This window comes from Mus musculus, chromosome 1 (assembly GCF_000001635.26).
Source record: "Mus musculus strain C57BL/6J chromosome 1, GRCm38.p6 C57BL/6J".
NCBI classification, from domain to species: Eukaryota; Metazoa; Chordata; class Mammalia; order Rodentia; family Muridae; genus Mus; species Mus musculus.
The window spans coordinates 59,039,801-59,057,053 of record NC_000067.6 but is presented as its reverse complement, the minus strand read 5'-3'; the positions used below and the strand labels follow the sequence as shown (position 1 = coordinate 59,057,053).

At 39.5% G+C, this 17,253-nt stretch overlaps 1 protein-coding gene across 5 annotated transcripts in view; it reads left to right on the top strand.

Moving 5' to 3' along the window:
* Positions 1-17,253, top strand: part of C2cd6 (C2 calcium dependent domain containing 6) — a 97,908-nt gene that overhangs the window by 37,970 nt on the left and 42,685 nt on the right. For 2 of the 5 annotated variants that reach the window (XM_011238605.3, XM_017312469.1), the window contains exons 12-13: positions 4,518-4,558; positions 5,769-6,327. In XM_011238605.3, coding sequence (XP_011236907.1) covers positions 4,518-4,558; positions 5,769-6,131 — 404 coding nt within the window. In that variant the 3' untranslated portion in view covers positions 6,132-6,327. Of the gene's footprint in view, positions 1-4,517; positions 4,559-5,768; positions 6,549-17,253 lie in introns of those variants that run through there. The other 3 variants (NM_026600.1, NM_175200.4, XM_030243180.1) reach the window with 3 other exon arrangements.

Below are 17,253 nucleotides of genomic sequence, written 5' to 3'. Positions count from 1 at the left end.
CTAGGCAAGCACTCTACTGCTGAGCCAAAGCCCCACCTTGCTATTTACTTCTTATGCACCACATCCATAAGATAATCTGTTATTATTTATTTTATAAATAATATACACCACAGCTGTAAAAAGTGAGTTGAGGGAAGAATGTCACCAAAACATGAGCCCTGAGACCTTTCTGGCCCTCTACAGACACTCCAACTCCAACAGTATATATATAAAACAATTCCTTTTTATAAGAAAGCCAGAAACCAACTGACAGGCTCCCAAATGCTGAGTGAGCACAAAACAACCTGCTCTATTTTAGCTGCTAGGAATACTTTAGGCACCTACTGTGGAGGTCAGAAAATAAGATCATAAGCTAATATTTTGATTTTTCTGAGGACATCCTAAGACATGGGCTCTGTCTTGCCTGTATCAGAACACCATTAAGACTTAGCATCCTCTAGATGCTTGAGACACATTAAGAATCAAAAAATATACCATGCATGGTTGTGTGTCTTAGTCAGGGTTTCTATTCCTGCACAAACATCATGACCAAGAAGCAAGTTGGGGAGGAAAGGGTTTATTCAGCTTACACTTCCATACTGCTGTTCATCACCAAGGAAGTCAGGACTGGAACTCAAGCAGGTCAGAAAGCAGGAGCCGATGCAGAAGCCATGGAGGGATGTTCCTTACTGGCTTGCTTCCCCTGGCTTGCTCAGCCTGCTCTCTTATAGAACCGAGACTACCAGCCCAGAGATGGTCCCACCCACAAGGGGCCCTTCCCCCTTGATCACTAATTGAGAAAATGCCTTAGAGTTGGATCTCATGGAGGCATTTCCTCAACTGAAGCTCCTTTCTCTGTGATAACCCCAGCTGTGTCAAGTTGACACAAAACTAGCCAGTACAGTTGTGTATGCCTGTAATATAGTCACTTGAGTGGATAGAGGAATCAGGAGTTTGAAGCCAACATTCTGATTCTTACCGCAGACAGGCTGAGGCACTGGCTCTTGTCTTGCTTGTCTAGGTGCATTGGTGACCTAATACCTAGGGTCTTTGAGAACAAAGATAATTTGAACTTGAAAGAAAGTTTTAAGAGGCAGCAGAATCTCTAGCAGGCAGTTTGGTGAAGGTTTACTGTACAATGCTAGCACTTAACAACAGAAAGAAATGACTGTTTTCTCTTATATGGAAATATCAACACAAAGTAACAAGGAAATTGGGCCCATCAAGATGGGTCTCCAAGTAAAGGTGCTTGCCTTTTTGCCTGAGAATATGAGTCCAAATCCACGCAAGTGGTAGCCAAAAGAGACTGGGAGGGGAGGCTTGCTTGTATCATAAAAATACTAGTCAGAACTTTAAAGGAGACTGATACGTTCATAATATGATGACAAAGAGGTCAGTGCATTAAGAAGAAATAATTGTAAATATATGCAACCAGTGTCAGAGAACTTAATGATATGCAAAAGAGGATAAAGGAGAAACAGGTAACAACACAAAAATAACAGGAAACTGGACTTTCTATAATAATAGTACAGCAAGACAAAATTAACAAAAGAGAATTTCGTAGCACTGCAGAACAAATTGACTTAACTATAGCCCAAATGGATGTGTGTAGAAGATTCTAGAAAACAGTGTAGACTATCCTCAGGAGTTCATAGAATATTCTTCAAAGTAGAGGTCACTAAACAAGCCACAGATTGACAGTGGTTTATGTTATACCTTTGGTTTATATCATACCAAATACCTTTCCAATTACAGTGGAATGAAGTTAGAACTGTCAGCAGAAGAAAACGAAAATTCTCACTTTGTAGGCATTTAAAATTTTACTTTTAATAGTTAACCAGTAAAACACAGAATCAATGTAAAGAAAAATTAGAGACACCCCTAAATATGTTCACTGAAGCAAAAGCAATGCCAAAAAGGGTGTTTATAGTAAGAGGTCAGTTTTGTTTTATTTTTATGGCAATTAAGGCTTCCATAGAAAGAAGTTTTGTGGCTTGCTCCATGGCTCATACTCTTGCCTGATACTCTTGCAAGTGCCTGATACTCTTGCAGAGTTTGTGTCAGGCAGCTCAGTGCTGCCTATAACTCCAGCTCTGGGAGGTCTAGCACCCCTGGTCTCCATAGGCTCCAAATACATGTACACACACACACACACACACACACACACACACACACACACACACACACACACACATGCAGAATTAAAAGTAAAAAATGTAGTTTTTGAAAAGACCTAAAATTAAACAACTTCACTTCAAACCACTAAGAACTAGAACAGGAGCTAATTTCAAGTCAAAGTTAGAGGAAATAAAGATCATAGCAGTTTTTTTTTTAATTAGATAATTGAAAAAACTCAATAAAACTAAGTTTTAAAAAATGTAAATAAAATTGACAACTTAAGCTAGATTAGGAAAACATAAAGTGTGGCTGGAGAGACTGTGCAGAGGTTTAAGAGTTTTTGTTGCTCGTGCAGAGGGCCCAGGTACAGTTCCCAGCACCCACATGGTAGCTCACAACCATCTGTGACTCCAGCTCTAGGGAATCCAGCACCCTCTTCTGACCTCCCCATGCACCAGGCACACAGACCATGCACAGACACACATGCAGAAAGGCACTTATCTACATAAAATAAAAATGAATCTAAAAGAGAGAGAAACCCCTCTCTGTTGACCAGGCTAGATGGCCTTATACTCAAACCAGTCCACCAGCCTCTGCCTCCCATGTGCCACTATGCCTGACCTCTCTCCCAATTTTTTAATGTATAGTTTTTCCTCTGAACTTGGAACAAGGCGAGGGTTTCCTTCCCTGATTCTTGTATTGAGTATAATACTAGAAGTCCTAATAGAGCAACTAGTCAAGAGAAAGAGATAACTGACATCCAGCTCAGAAAGGGAGATGACACCATTTTATTTTTACACGACATGACCTGGCATTTTTGGATCTCTTTATCTTTTGATAATTTCATCCTCCATGTATATGTTCATCATATACATTATAATCTTGTTACTTTGTGTTGATATTTTCACATGTATATGGTGTATCTTGGTTTTATATCCAACCTAAGTGCCCCCTTTCTCTCTCTGGATCCCCAACACTTTCCTTCCCCACTTCATGTCATTGTTTCTTTCTTAATAACCCATAAGCCCCATGGTTGCTGCCTGTGTGCATGTGTGCACGGCACTGACCCTTCTTGAGCAGCTGTCAATAGCAGCAGCTCCCCAGCTAGGAGTACAACCTCATGAGACTCCCTTACTCATGCTAGTGAGTTGACTGGTTTGATTCTGTACAGGTCGTGTGTAGATAGCCACTATGATTTCATGGGTGCAATGGACATGCCCTATCCAGAATATGCATCCTTCTCCTCATGTTCTGAAAGTCTTTCTACTCGGTGCCCCACACTCTTCTCTGAGGGTGTGATGTGCATGTCCTGCTGCTTAGGGCTGAGCACGCAGCAGTCACTTATTCTGAGTGCTGTCAGTGAGTGACCAGTTGTGAGTTTCTGCACTGTCTGCTGCAACAAAGAAGCTTCTCCTACCAAGGCTGAGAGTAGCAGTAATCGTGGGGACAGACACAGCCATGTAGAAGGCAGTGTGACAGCACAGGGGCATGCTCTTATATGTACAGCACCCTAAAGACTCTACAAGAAAAACATGTTAGAACAGATAAATAAACCGGACAAAGCTGCACAATGCAAAATCATGTGAAAACCTGCCTCATTCTCCTCATGAACTAGCTTAAAAAAAGAAAGTGAATTAAAGAGAATTAAAAATTTAAACCCTGAGGCTTGAAACTGTAAGTTTTGCGGGTGATCTATGAGAAAAGTTCAATGATGTTGGTGCAGGTGATAATTCCTTTAACGTGACAGTGAAAGCACAAGTCCAAACACAAAAACAGCTGGCTTATATCGAGCTAGAGAGCCCCTGACAGCAGACAGTGAGTAAAGGCAAGTGCCGAATGGGCCAGAAGGTCTGCAAAGCACACATCTGGTAAGTGGCTCATACCCGAACGACATAAAGAGTCGTTCAGTTCACTAACAACAACAACAACAACAACAACAAATCAGTATAAGTAACCTGATTAAAAATGGTTCAGGAACTTGCATGCCAATCTCTACAAATGGTCAACACCACTAATCAGAGTCCAGTGTAAATTAAAACCACAATAAAATAGCATCTTATATCTGGCTAGATGGTTGTTACCAAAAAGTCAAAAGATAACAAGTGTTGGCCAGGCTGTGGAGAAATGGAAAACCTTGTATATTGTTGGTGGGATGTAAGATGGCCCAGGGACTTAGGGAATAAAGGCTACACAGCAATTCATATGTGATCCATTCTTATTTCTATACTCCTTCTTATTTCTCATCTGCCCTGGATCTTCCCAGAGGCTTGTCACCATGTTTTCACTAAGGTAGTGTTCATGTTTGAATAGCTGCTTTAAGTTATCATTTATTTGAAGAGAGAAAAATTATAGTTCATCGGTGTACATACATGTAAGTAATGAATGTTTAAATAAAACAGAGACCTCATTTTTTTTTAAAGCAGATATTCATCACAGAAAATATGAAGCTATTTCAAATGAGGTAAGAGAATTTCTTCTTCTTTTATGTTCTCTTGTGTTTTGCCTGCATAGGTCAGGCATGGATATTCATGCCTGGTTCCCACAGAGGTAAAATAAGACACTAGTTCTTTCTAAGAACTAGTTGTAGATGGTTATGGCTACCATGTGAGTGCTGGGAATCGAACCTGGGTTCTCTACAAAGGCAGTCAGTGCTGTTAGCTACTCTGAGCCATCTCTCCAGCCACAAGAGAATTTCTAATAGTCACTATTCTATGAAGAGATGCAATATAAGCGGAAGAACGGTTACAGGTAAAGCTTTAAAAGCATCCCTAAAGTTATTCAACAACAATATCTATACTATTAAATAGTTTCGAATTAAATTGCTCCATGGAAATAGACTTGAGCACAAAATAGTAATAGTTTAGAGTGTATAGCAAGGAGAAGGAGTTAATGATGTTGAGGAAGAAAAGGGGAAAGCCCGTGAAATTTTACTTAAGGTCTGAGGAGTAGATGACCTAAGCACCAGAACTGCTCATCACAATGTGAACCTAACAATATATATTTAATAATGGAAATCAGTAAAAGTGGAATTATCTCAATATCATTTTTCATTCTATTAAGGAATAAATCCCCATGTAGATCAGTAAAGACTAAAAGCTTTGTTTCTGTCTCTAATGCTACTTAATTATTTCCACACTGGTTCTGTGACTGCCAGATGTCAGCTGAAGAATTGGCATGTACTGTTTTTCCAAAGGAAAGAAATGAGTCTGGGAAGCAATGGAGACTTTTGTATAAGATTGTACAACATTGAGTTAGCATTTAGTTCAAGAAGCTAGTCTTCCCTTTCCTTTTCTTTGTATTATTTTACTATTACATTTCCTTTATTTTATGATGTGATTGTGATATTTTGGTTCTAAAGTTTCCCTTGTTTCATGATGATAACGTAACAGTAAGACATCAGCCTCCAGATTTCCTTAACACGTTGCCAATTTATGCAACCCAGACATATGCAAGCCATTGCTTCATGAACAACTGCTTTATCACATTTCAGATAATGATCTATGCTCAGGCCAACTATAAGATTTCTCAATGTCTTCTTGAGGAATATAATGACTTACAAATATCAATGGCAGTATGTAAAGGACAGACATAATTGGTTTATTGATTTTAAAAACTTACTAGTGAATAATGATTGATTAAATTTATTCTTTTTTTTTTTTTTTTTGGTGCAGTATGGTGATAAGGAAGGCCGGGTCATACCAGTTTTAAAGGTGTTGGACCAAAATTATTCAGAGGTATTTTTACCTAAAAGTAGTGACTCCACACCGCTGGAAGATGTTCTCCTGCCCCCCATTCACAGCCTGCAGATAGTAGAAGAGAATGAAATGCCACATTTACCGAAGACCTCTGAGCCAGAAGACAGGCCACATGAAGAGAGGAAAAGTATAGTATTTTCATCGGATGAAGAACTAATGCCCAAACATCCAAGCATTTTAAAAATAAGCTCATCTCAACAAGAGGTAAAGTTGAGACATTTACCCATAAGTCCTGAGAGAATAAGGAGGAGGAATTTAGGTTTCTCTCCAGCAGAATGAGGTACCAACTGAAAGGAAGAGGGCTAGTTTGGGCTCCTGAGAGTTGAAATGAAAAGGTGGCTTTCAAAGGGAAGATCCAACAGAAGTTCAACTAAGTGAGTCTCCCCCAGCAAAGCTTCAGACAGGAAAACCCAAAAGAATTATTTTTAAAGTCTACTCAATACCAATAAATTCAAAGTTATTCAAATGCCTCTAAGTAGAAACGTGTCTAAATATATTAATTGTTCTTACTCCGTGTGTACTGATCAATTAAGGGGGAACTCCTTTGAAAGAAAAGCAAACTGTCAGTAGTACAAACTAATACCTTGCATTAGTGTGTGATTCTGCTAAAAATGTACTAACAATTACAAATATAAATTCAAAAGACATGTAAAAGCCTGAGAAATTATTTTAGTAGAATTAAAAAAATGTTGTCTTACAAAACATAGCACATATGTTCCCTTGTTTCCGACTCTAAGTGTAAATGGAAGGTACATTGGAAAAGCCTTTGTCATCATCCTCCTTCCTTTACTGCAGCCAGTGCATCCCTTTCCCCTACCTGGACTGCCTGGTTGGGCCTCAGTGGGAAAGGATGTGCCTAGACATGATGGGACTAAGATGCCCCAGGCTAGGTGGTACTGGAGGAGGGTGGATTCCCTTTCTCTGAGGAGAAGGGGTATGAGAAATAGGGGGAGGGATTTGTAACAGTGGGACTGGACAGAGAGGAGGGGGGCTGTAATCTAGATGTAAAGTGAATAAGAAAATCTAAGGAAACAACAACAAAAAAGAGTCAGCTGGGAGGAGTTAGAGGCCTCAGCAAGGTTCTCTCTCCAGTACACTGGCTTTTGACATCCCGGTGCTCAGCTCTATCTCTTCATCCTTTTATGGATTCAAAACCATAGCCAAATTTCCTCTGAAATTTCAAAAGGTATCATTACATTAAATAACTGTAGCTGGGGACGTCTTCTTTTTTAAAAAAGATTTATTTATTTTATGTGTATGAGTACACTGTTGCTGTCTTCAGACACACCAGACGAGGGCATCAGATCCCATTACAGATGCTTGTGAGCCACCATGTGGTTGCTGGGAATTGAACTCGGGACCTCTGGAAGAGCAGTCAGTGCTCTTAACCACTGAGCCATCTCTCCATCCCTGGGAACTTTTTCTTAATTAATCAATAGCTTAAAGCAATATAATTTGAATAATGTTATTGACTTGCTGTAAAGGTAATATATGCTCATAAAAAGGTTTGGAAAATGCAAAATATAAAAGACAAGCTGAACTCGGCAATGATGGCACACACCTTTAGACTCAGCACTCGGGACGTAGAGGCAGCTTCATCTCTGTAAGTTGAAGGCGAGCTTGTTCTTTTTGAGTGAGTTCCAGGACAGCCAGAGCTATACAGAGAAACCCTATCTTAAAGAACAACAACAAAAAAAAACCCAAACAAAAGACAAGCTAAATACAAGTAGTTATAAATCCCTTACCACTCTAACAATTTTAGTTCTCTCAATCTTTGTTATGCATATATATTTATGTATATGTATATATTCCTTATTTTTCATACTTGAATTAAATTCATTTTTTATTTGAATTAGTTCTTTGAAATGTTTCTATAATAGATTTGATCATATTTACCCCTCCCCAATTCCTCCCATGTCTACACCCTTCCCCTACTCACCAAATGCTGTGTACTCTTTTTTATTTTGTTAAATCCATCAAGTATAATTTGCACTGCTAGTGTACTCTTCAATGTGAGGGTTCCTACTGGAACATGGTCAACCTACAAGGGGCTTAAAGAAAACTGACTCTCCCTCTTTCTACTGCTATCCATTTCCAGATGTTCCTTAGCTAGGGTAGGAGTTCATGCTTATCTGTCTTCTAGGACATAATTGTGGTCTGATTTGAACTGGCATAAGTTTTTTGTATGATGTTGTAACCTCTTGTGAGTTCATATGTGCTAAGAGGCCAAACCTACTTTATCTTGGGACCTGCCTCCATTTTAAAAGAAAAAGAGTCTGAGAACTTGATTAGCAGTCAAACCCAAGCTGCATCCAAGTACCAGGAAAGACCCCATGGCTTGTCCCAGAGTTACTCCCTAGCTGCTCCCTAGCAACAGCCAATCAAGTTTAGTCCTATAGTTCCAGACATACTTTCAGACCATTTGTGATTGCTCATGGTTTTGTTTCAGAGCACCCACATGTAGGCTCACAACAGTCATTCATTTAGATGCTGCCATGCTGGAAACCCCCTCACTTAATTCTGCATTTCCTATAAAACCTTGTTCTGCTGAGGGCTCTGGGCTTCACTCTCCTGTCCTGCTGTGTCACAGTTGGTGGGGGCCCTACTGTGATTGCATAGGAATTGGTTCCTTGGTGGTCTTTTGGGGTTCGCAATTCTAAACAGGTACCACAGTAAAACTTCTCTGTTGTGTCCTAAAAAACAGCATTTCTTTGTATGCATCCACACAGACTCTTAATCTTTCCATCTTCTCTTGCATAATGATCCTTGAGCCTTGGGAGGAGGGGGAAGTGATAGTGATATCCCATTTAGGACTGAACATTCTAGTTTCATTTTCTATGTACATTGACCAGTTTTAAGTCTCTGTGTTAATCACCATACACTACAAAAAGAACCTTCTTCAACGAAGGCTGAAATATGTAGTAATTTATAAGTATAACAATAAGTCATGAGAAATTGGTTTAATATTATATCCACATAGAGTATATATAGGATCGCTCTAGGTGTTCTTGGTATCAGCATCAGCATCAGGTGTGAGTTTCAATTTATAGATCAAATTTTTTAAAGTCATAAAGTGGGTGATTCCTCTTCTAACACGCCATTATTTTTTCAGTGGGCTGTGTCTTTGCAGGGTGGCTGTTACTGTAGCTTACAGAGTTCACAGCTGGGTAATACATTGATGACTACTTTACTCCTCCAATCATGTTCTTAGTGCCTTCCTTCTAACACTAAAAAAGAGCACACACATATATACACATGCACACACACACATATATACACATGCACACACACATACATACACACACATACACAATGTCTTTTATGACTTAGTACTTTAAACATTATACTTGAATTTAATCTCAGAAATTTTTATGATGTAGAATATTCTTTGATGATATTTTATATTTTCATTAAAAGCATTTAAATATTAACGGTCCTTTAAGTAATGAAAAATTTAGTGCTTAGTAGTCAGTTTTGTTTTCCTCCTGTAAATACATTTCTCTTTTGAAGAGTTAGAGGTTTTTCTTAAATTTCAAAATGAGTCCATTTTAACTTAGGAATATTAATCATTTAGAAATCTGAAGTTTTGCTGGGTGGCATTGGTGATGTATGCCTTTAGTCCTAGCCCTGGGAGGCGAAGGCAGAGGTGGAGACAGAGGCAGAGAGAGAGGCAGAGAGAGAGAAAGAGAGAGGGGGGTAGAGAGAGAGAGAGGCAGAGAGGCAGAGAGGCTGAGGCGAAAGGCAGAGGCAGGCAGATCTCTATAAATTTGAAGCCAGCCTGATCTACAGAGCAGTTCCAAGACAGCTAAGACTACATAGAGAGACCTTGTCTAAAAAAGGGGAAAAAAACCTGTAGTTTGCCGTGGACAAACACACATAGTTTGCTCTTTATGTAGCATATTCAGTTTTACTCCTAAAGTATTCAGTTTGCGTGTGGTAAGTCATTTATTGCTGTGTAACCAGTCACTCCAAACATTAGGGGCTGAAAACAACCCGTTCCTCATCTCAGTATTCAGTGGAGTTGATTGTGCTTAGTTGGGCCGTTCTGCTTCCTAAGATCTTGGATGTTGTATGCACTTAAAATCACTTCCACACTTGACTGGGCCGGAACTCAGGACAACTCACTTACGTGACTGACAGTCATGGGACATGCTTAGGCCACGTAGTCCTTGACTTTGATAGTCTTTCACCTTCTGATTTACCCTTCCTCACTTGCTCTGCTCTTCTGTGCCTCCTTCTATAATGTCAGGCAGTATCTATCCCTCACACTCTGCATGGCTGTCATATTTTATATGGCCTCTCCACGTACTCTTTCAACAAGGCATCTGAACTTATGTGGCAACCCAGGCATTCTAACACACAAGAGCAGAAGCCATAGGAGTTTATAAGACTTAGGCTTAAACTTAGTATAGATTCACTTCTACTGCATCCCAGACTGATTGAACCGTGGGAAGCATTGTCATTGGGGAACCATGTTAGAATATAAGGCACCATAGGTTAACTTCCCAGCATCCCCTTTACATGTAAAATATCCCCCCTTCCTTCCCAGATCCTCAGTCTCACACTGATACTTTTTTTAAAAATATTTTTTATTACATATTTTCCTCAATTACATTTCCCATGCCATCCCAAAAGTCCCCCATACCCTCCCCCCCACTTCCTTACCCACCCATTCCCATTTTTTTGGCCCTGGCGTTCCCCTGTACTGGGGCATATACAGTTTGTGTGTCCAATGGGCCTCTCTTTCCAGTGATGGCCGACTAGGCCATCTTTTGATACATATGCAGCTAGAGTCAAGAGCTCCTGATACTTTTAAGAGACTCAGGCTTGAAATAAAGAATATTAACATTTAAACAGGGGACAAGTGACAGGCCCCTTAAGTATGACTGCTCTCAATTATCTGTGCACCACACAGTAGTGACTCAGGAACAGAATTTGTATGTTCTGCAAGCTGGAAAGCCCTCAGTGTCTCAAAAGCAGAGTGAAATGTGATTAGCTCACATTTGTGATGGTGTCCTCGGGACTTGGCTGTATGCTTTTTTTTTTTTTTTTTTAAATAAGAAATGACTTTATATATTTCAGTGTGTGTGTTCTGTGTCTTTTTGTGGAGGAAATTGTGGATTTGAGTTGCTCTACTCACTTTAAGCTATTTCAATGTGAGATACTATCGTTCATTTAAAGTGTGGATTTCTTATGTAACTCCCCCCCCCCCCCCCGACAGTGTTTCTCTGTATAGCCTTGGCGGTCCTGGAACTCACTTTGTAGACCAGACTGGCCTTGAACTCAGAAATCCGCCTGCCTCTGCCTCCTGAGTCCTGGGATTAAAGGCGTGCGCCACCAAGCCCGGCTATGTAACTATAACAGTTAACTATCACACTCCCATATGTTTTAAGACAGGCCTGCATTTCCTTGGGCTTAGCCTTTAGTACTTGTGGCAAAATAGCCTGAAGTGTTGAAGAGTTTGTCTATAAGACAGAGCCTAAATTGCCACCTAAGATTCAAATAATGTATGTAGGCATCTAATAACATTATTATTTGGGGGGGGGTGTTAAATAATGTTAAAGCCTTTGTTATCTTGGCCTTGAAATCAGATTTGCTTTCTGCTGTGAGAACATTTCTTACTTTGAGACTCATTGATTAGAAGTATATGTGGAACACCAGCAAAGTGTGATTCAGGGTTGTTTTTTGTGGATGTTGTTTCTAGAAACAACAGTCCCTCTTCTCGTTCACTTTATATGCTTTCAGCATGAAACCTAGAATTCTTAGCCAGTTCTATCTGCCATGAGACTAGTAAGAAGGCTGCCAGGCTTTGTCACCATGATAATGTTTAGTTTCCAGTAAAAATCACCTTCCCATCTTTCTCGTATCATCTGTTTTCTTGCAGATCTTCCTTTTTTTTTTTTTAAACCAAGATGTAGCTCCTAAACAAATTCCACATTTTAGGGGTTTTGTTATATCAGCAATTTATCTCTTGGTACCCATTTCTAAATAGTTACATGGCAACTATCCCAAAACTTAACATATCTGGAAACATTTTTATTTCATAGTCTATACTTCTCTGGGAAGTTCTGTTTCACACAATATCAACAGAAGAAATACCATCCTGGAGTTTGTCATCCCAATATGGCTCCACTAATTGTCTGGTGCCTTTTTGGAAATGGCTGAAGACTGGTACCACTTAAGATCCTGGAATGGCTGAGCCCTGAACTCTCGGTTGTCTCAGAGTCTCTCCCTCTCCACAAGTTTATAATAGGAAAGGAAACAGTTCTCTTATAATAGCTTAGAATCTTTATTAGGATAGCACATATCTAGTATGCAAATATTAATCATCTTTCCATGTGTGTATGTCACACTGCGTATCCAGCCAACTGCATGTTAAAATTGTTTTACAAAATGTGTCTTATGCAGTGTATGTTTCCCCTATGCAAATGAATATAACAATATTTTTATAGCTTACTATTTTGAGTGTTATATGTATGTAGCAAGATATGCATGGGTTATATGCAAACACCATCCTATTCTGTGTAAGGAACTTGGCTATTTGAGGATTCTAGTATCCTGTGAAGGTCCTGGAATCAATCTCCAATAGATACTAAGGGGCAACTGTTTGAATTTAAATATGCTGTAGTAAACTGACTAGTGGTCCCTAAAGATAACAAGTCCTGATCTGTGTAAATGTTAATCTTATATGGCAAAGGCATTGCAGATGTGATTAAGGGTGCTAAGGTGGGAAATAATGGTGGGCTACCAAGGTGGACCTAAATGCCATCATAATATCCTTGTAAGAGAGAGTCAGGTGGGAACAGACACTCAAAGAGCAGGTGATGTGAAGATGGAACACTGGGATTTGGAGTCAAGGAGCACCTCTTTCACCAGAAGCTGGTTGATGCAAGAGTGGATGTCCCCTGTCCGTCCTCCACAGCTTCCGGAGGGAGCATGACCCTCCTTATCTTGATTTCAACCTAGTAAAACTGATTTTGGACTTCTGACATTCAGAAGTGTGAGAAAATAAATTTGATTGTTTCAAGTCACCAAATATGTGGTAATTTGTTATAGCAAGCACACGAAGCAAGAACAGTGTATGTTAGTCATGTTTTTCATTGCTGTGACAAAGTACCTGGAAAAAATAAAAGAGAAAATATGTACTTGGTTTATAGTCCTAGAGGTCCAGAGTTGCCTGTTGCTTTAGGTCTGAATCTCATGTCGTTTATGACACTGCTTACCTCCTGACAGCCAGGAAGCCCAGACAAGTGAGTTCAGAGATGAGCTCCACCCTTGAAAAGCATGCCCCAGTAAATGTCCTCAGTCAGGCCCCATTCCCACAGTTTCCATCACCTCAAAATACTCCATTTGGGTGTGAATGGATGCAGGGATCAATTCACTGATGAGTTTTCATGACATAAGTACCTCTCAGTGATTGGAGCTGCTAGCTGAAGACTGATCATGCCTTGAACATACAAGCATTTTGGGAAACAGTTCATAACCAACATGTAACAGTGTTATAGAAAAATATTTTTTAGGAATATGTGCTAGAATTGAACCTTTCCTCCCTCTCTTTTCTCCGTTTCCTTCTTACATATAGAGTGTTTAGTCTGTATGTTGTCTTTAGGCTCATAGGCTACATCTTGGCTGTGTGGCAGATTGCAACAACAATGGGTCTACCGGGTACCAATTTCCTTCAGTGTAAAACAATCTGATTTTAAAAGAGGCCTCTTTTTTGATACTAAAGATTTTTTTTAAAATATATTTGATGACCCCACAGGATGTTAGAATTTGCTGAACTTGGAGACTGGTCTACCCAGATAATTAACCAGGATAAATGCTGGTCTTTTATCTTGTCAATTGTACCTTTGGTTCTGATGAACTCTAAGTTTATACATATCCATAATTTCCTCTCTTGAGCTTCCCCATGGTGAAGCTAACAGCGAAGAAACCCTTGAGTGTCTATCCAATACTCTTCTAGACATTGCTGCTTGGAGATTCTGTAAGCCAGAACATTCTATCTGCTGTTTATTGGTTGTGTCTTATCTTATTTTTTAGAAAAAAAAATTTCCTTTAAAATTTTGTTTTTACTTTTTGAGATTATAATTGCATCATTTCCCCTTTCTCTCTCTCTCTCTCTCTCTCTCTCTCTCTCTCTCTCTCTCTCACAGGACACCCCTTCTTTCTTTCTTTAAAATTCCTGGCCTATTTTTCATCAATTGTCATTATATACAGATATGCATATTTATATATTCCTAAATATAACCTCAGTCAGTATGGTGTCACTTAGATATATGTTTTCAGGGTTGACTATTTGGTATTCAACTATTAATCTGTGTGCTCTTCCCTGGGTATGGCTGCTTTTCCACTCAACATTCCTTAGTCAGCTGTGGTAGAAAAACTTGTTAAGCCACCTAAGCTAGCCTTGGGGTCATGGTCGCTTCACTTGTGGAATGCTTGAGTAGGTGTTTATGTGAGGTTAGCGTTCATTATGGAGCCTTCAGATCCATTCCCATTTCCTGCTTATACATCTTTTACTATGTGGTCTTCAGTTTTAGTATGACTTTGCTCATAAACCTAAATTTCTTTTCTGTCTTGATTTTGAGCAAACAAGAATGAGAAAGCCCCATTTGGGCTTTTTTTTTTTTTTTACTCCATTATTACAAAACTCTATAATGTCTTTGTTACCATAATTCCTCCCTTTTAAACTGTGCTTTCAAATGATTCAGAAAATCAGATCCACTTCCTACTGATGAACTCAAAAGTCCTGTGAATGTTTTTGGGTTTGGCTGGTTGGCATGGTGGAATACAATATCCCAGGCCACCTTTAGACTTCACTGAATGTTAGTGTCTCTAGAGCCTTCAGATAAAGTTTCTCTGTAACAGTCGTGGGGAGAGTGTCTCAAATTCAGGTTTTGTACCCATGTAATTTTTTTTTATTACTACCTGTGTGCTTCAACTCTAGTCAGCTGAAAGCTCCAGTAAACCCAAGAGATGCCACTGCTTAAATTGTGTTTTATCTACAGTGCTGGATGCACTGAAATGCAGCTGACCTTCACACTTAGGGAAGAAATGTGAACCTGATTTGGGGGTGGGATTTTGTTGCCGTTGTTTTAAATCTAAAACTATGGATTTCTCACAATGTTTTTTGTTTGTTTGTTTATGTATATGAGTACCCTGTTGCTCTCTTCAGACACACCAGAAGAGGGCATCGGATCCCATTACAGATGGTGTGAGCCACCATGTGGTTGCTGGGAATTGAACTCAGGGCCTCTGGAAAAGCAGTCAGTGCTCTTACCCGCTGAGCCATCTCTTCAGTTTTTGGTTGACAGTGTTGTTTCTGGAGCGGTTCCATCCCCTAGCCCTTTGGCTGCCCTCTATTGTAGTGAGCCCTCAATGCTAAGTGTGCTTGATTCCTCAGACACTGAGTGATTTTTTTTTTCTCACCAAAAGTCTCTCTTTTCTGTCATTTGATTGTTTTCCCGCCTCATTAAGGTTTGGGTGACAAAAATGTTTATGTGCTTATAGCATATAAGGTTTTAAAATATGTGTAATAATTAAACTAAGATAATTAACATGGATGCCATTACTTTACATGTAGTTTTTCATCATACATGTTTACAGTATATAACATAATGTTATGGGACACATATAGAAAGTAAAAAGGTTACTATGTAAGGCACTTAAATACACTTATATAATTACCTTTTTGTGGTAAGAGTAGCTAAAATCTACTCAGCATGGATCTCATATGCAGTATCATTTTATTTTTAAAGGCATCCAGGTTTTTTCTATTTTTCTTTATGTATATAAATGGTGTGTGTGTGTGTGTGTGTGTGTGTGTGTGTGTGTGTGTGTGTTTCATGCCTTGTGCCTGTTGAGTTCAGAAGAGGGTGTCACATCCCCTGGAACAGGGGTTAGGACAGTTGTAAAACATCTTGTGGATTCTGGGTGTGGTGGTTTGAATATGCTTGGCCCATAGGAAATGGTACTCTTAGGAGGTGTGGCCTCGTTTGAGGAAGTATGTCACTGTAGGCTTTGGAGGTCTCCTCCTATGCTCAGAAGGAGCTACTCATAGTGAAAGAGAGCTTCCTCCTAGTTGCCTGAGAATGCCAGTCTTCCTGGTTGCCTTTGAATCAAAAAGCAAAACTCTGAACTCCTCCAGCACCATGTTTGCCTGCATGCTGCCATGCTTCCTTCTATGATGATAATGTACTAAACCTCTGAAACTGTAAGTGAGCTCCAATTAAATGTTTGTCTTTATAAAAGTTGTCTTGATTATGGTGCTTTTTTATGGTAATGGAAATCCTAACTAGGACAGAAGTTGGTACCAGGGACCAATGTATTGCTGTGATAGGCCTGATCATGTTTTTGTTTGGAGGAATGTGGATTTAGAGACTTTGGATTTGGAAAGCCATGGAGTGCTTTAAGTGGAGCTTAATGAGCCATCCTAGTAGGAATATGGAAGACATTGGTGCTTTAAATGACTTGAACTCTGGAAATTGTTCTTATGTTTTAGTGAAGAATGTTGCTTTTTATCCTTTCCAAAGAGTTTGCCTGAGCTAATAAGGTAAAGAGATTTATATTAATTGCATTAACAAAGGAAATCTTGGAGCCTAGAAGACTTTGTCTTCTGGTTTACTTTCACGAAGAGTGATTTGATCAAGCACAGCAAGCTTAGAAAGGAAAAATACAAAAATGTATGGCCCCAAGAAGAAAGGGGCACCAGGAAGTAGAACGAAGCTAAATCCTATGTTTAAGGATATAAATGGAATTAAGTGAGTGTCGACCTCAGGGCAAGATCCTACCCAGCTAAACGTAAGCATGTGCACTTGTATGAGGGAGAGTTTTATCACATTAGGCATTATTATAACCCATTATTGTTTTTATTTGGTCATAAGGAGAGAGGACCATGTGTCCAATTGACAAGGAATTGATTGTGATGGCTATTCTCAGTTTTCAACTTAAGATCTATAATGAAAAGCTTAGGTCCAGGCATGGTGGCACATGCCTTTAATCCCAGGAGACAGAGGCAAGCAGATCTCTGAGTTCAAGGTCAGCCTATAACAGAGCAATATTCAGGTAAAGAAAAACTTAAGTCCAGGCATGGTGGTACATACCTTTGATCACAGCATTCAGGAGACAGAGACATGCAGATCTCTTGAGTTTAAGGTCAATCTACAGAGCAAGTTCCAGGACAGACAAACTTAAGCAGTGAAGGAGTTAGAAAACAGAAAGTTGATGATAATGTCATAGAACAAGGGGCCAAGTTCCAGCTCCAGCAAGAAGCAGAATTCAGTAGCTTAAGGTATTGGCTCTGGCTTTAGAGACAACAATAGAAGGGACTACTGGAACAATTGGTGCTGGTTAGATGGAGCTAAGAAATTAGTGGTGATTAAGAAGAGACCAGTATCACTGA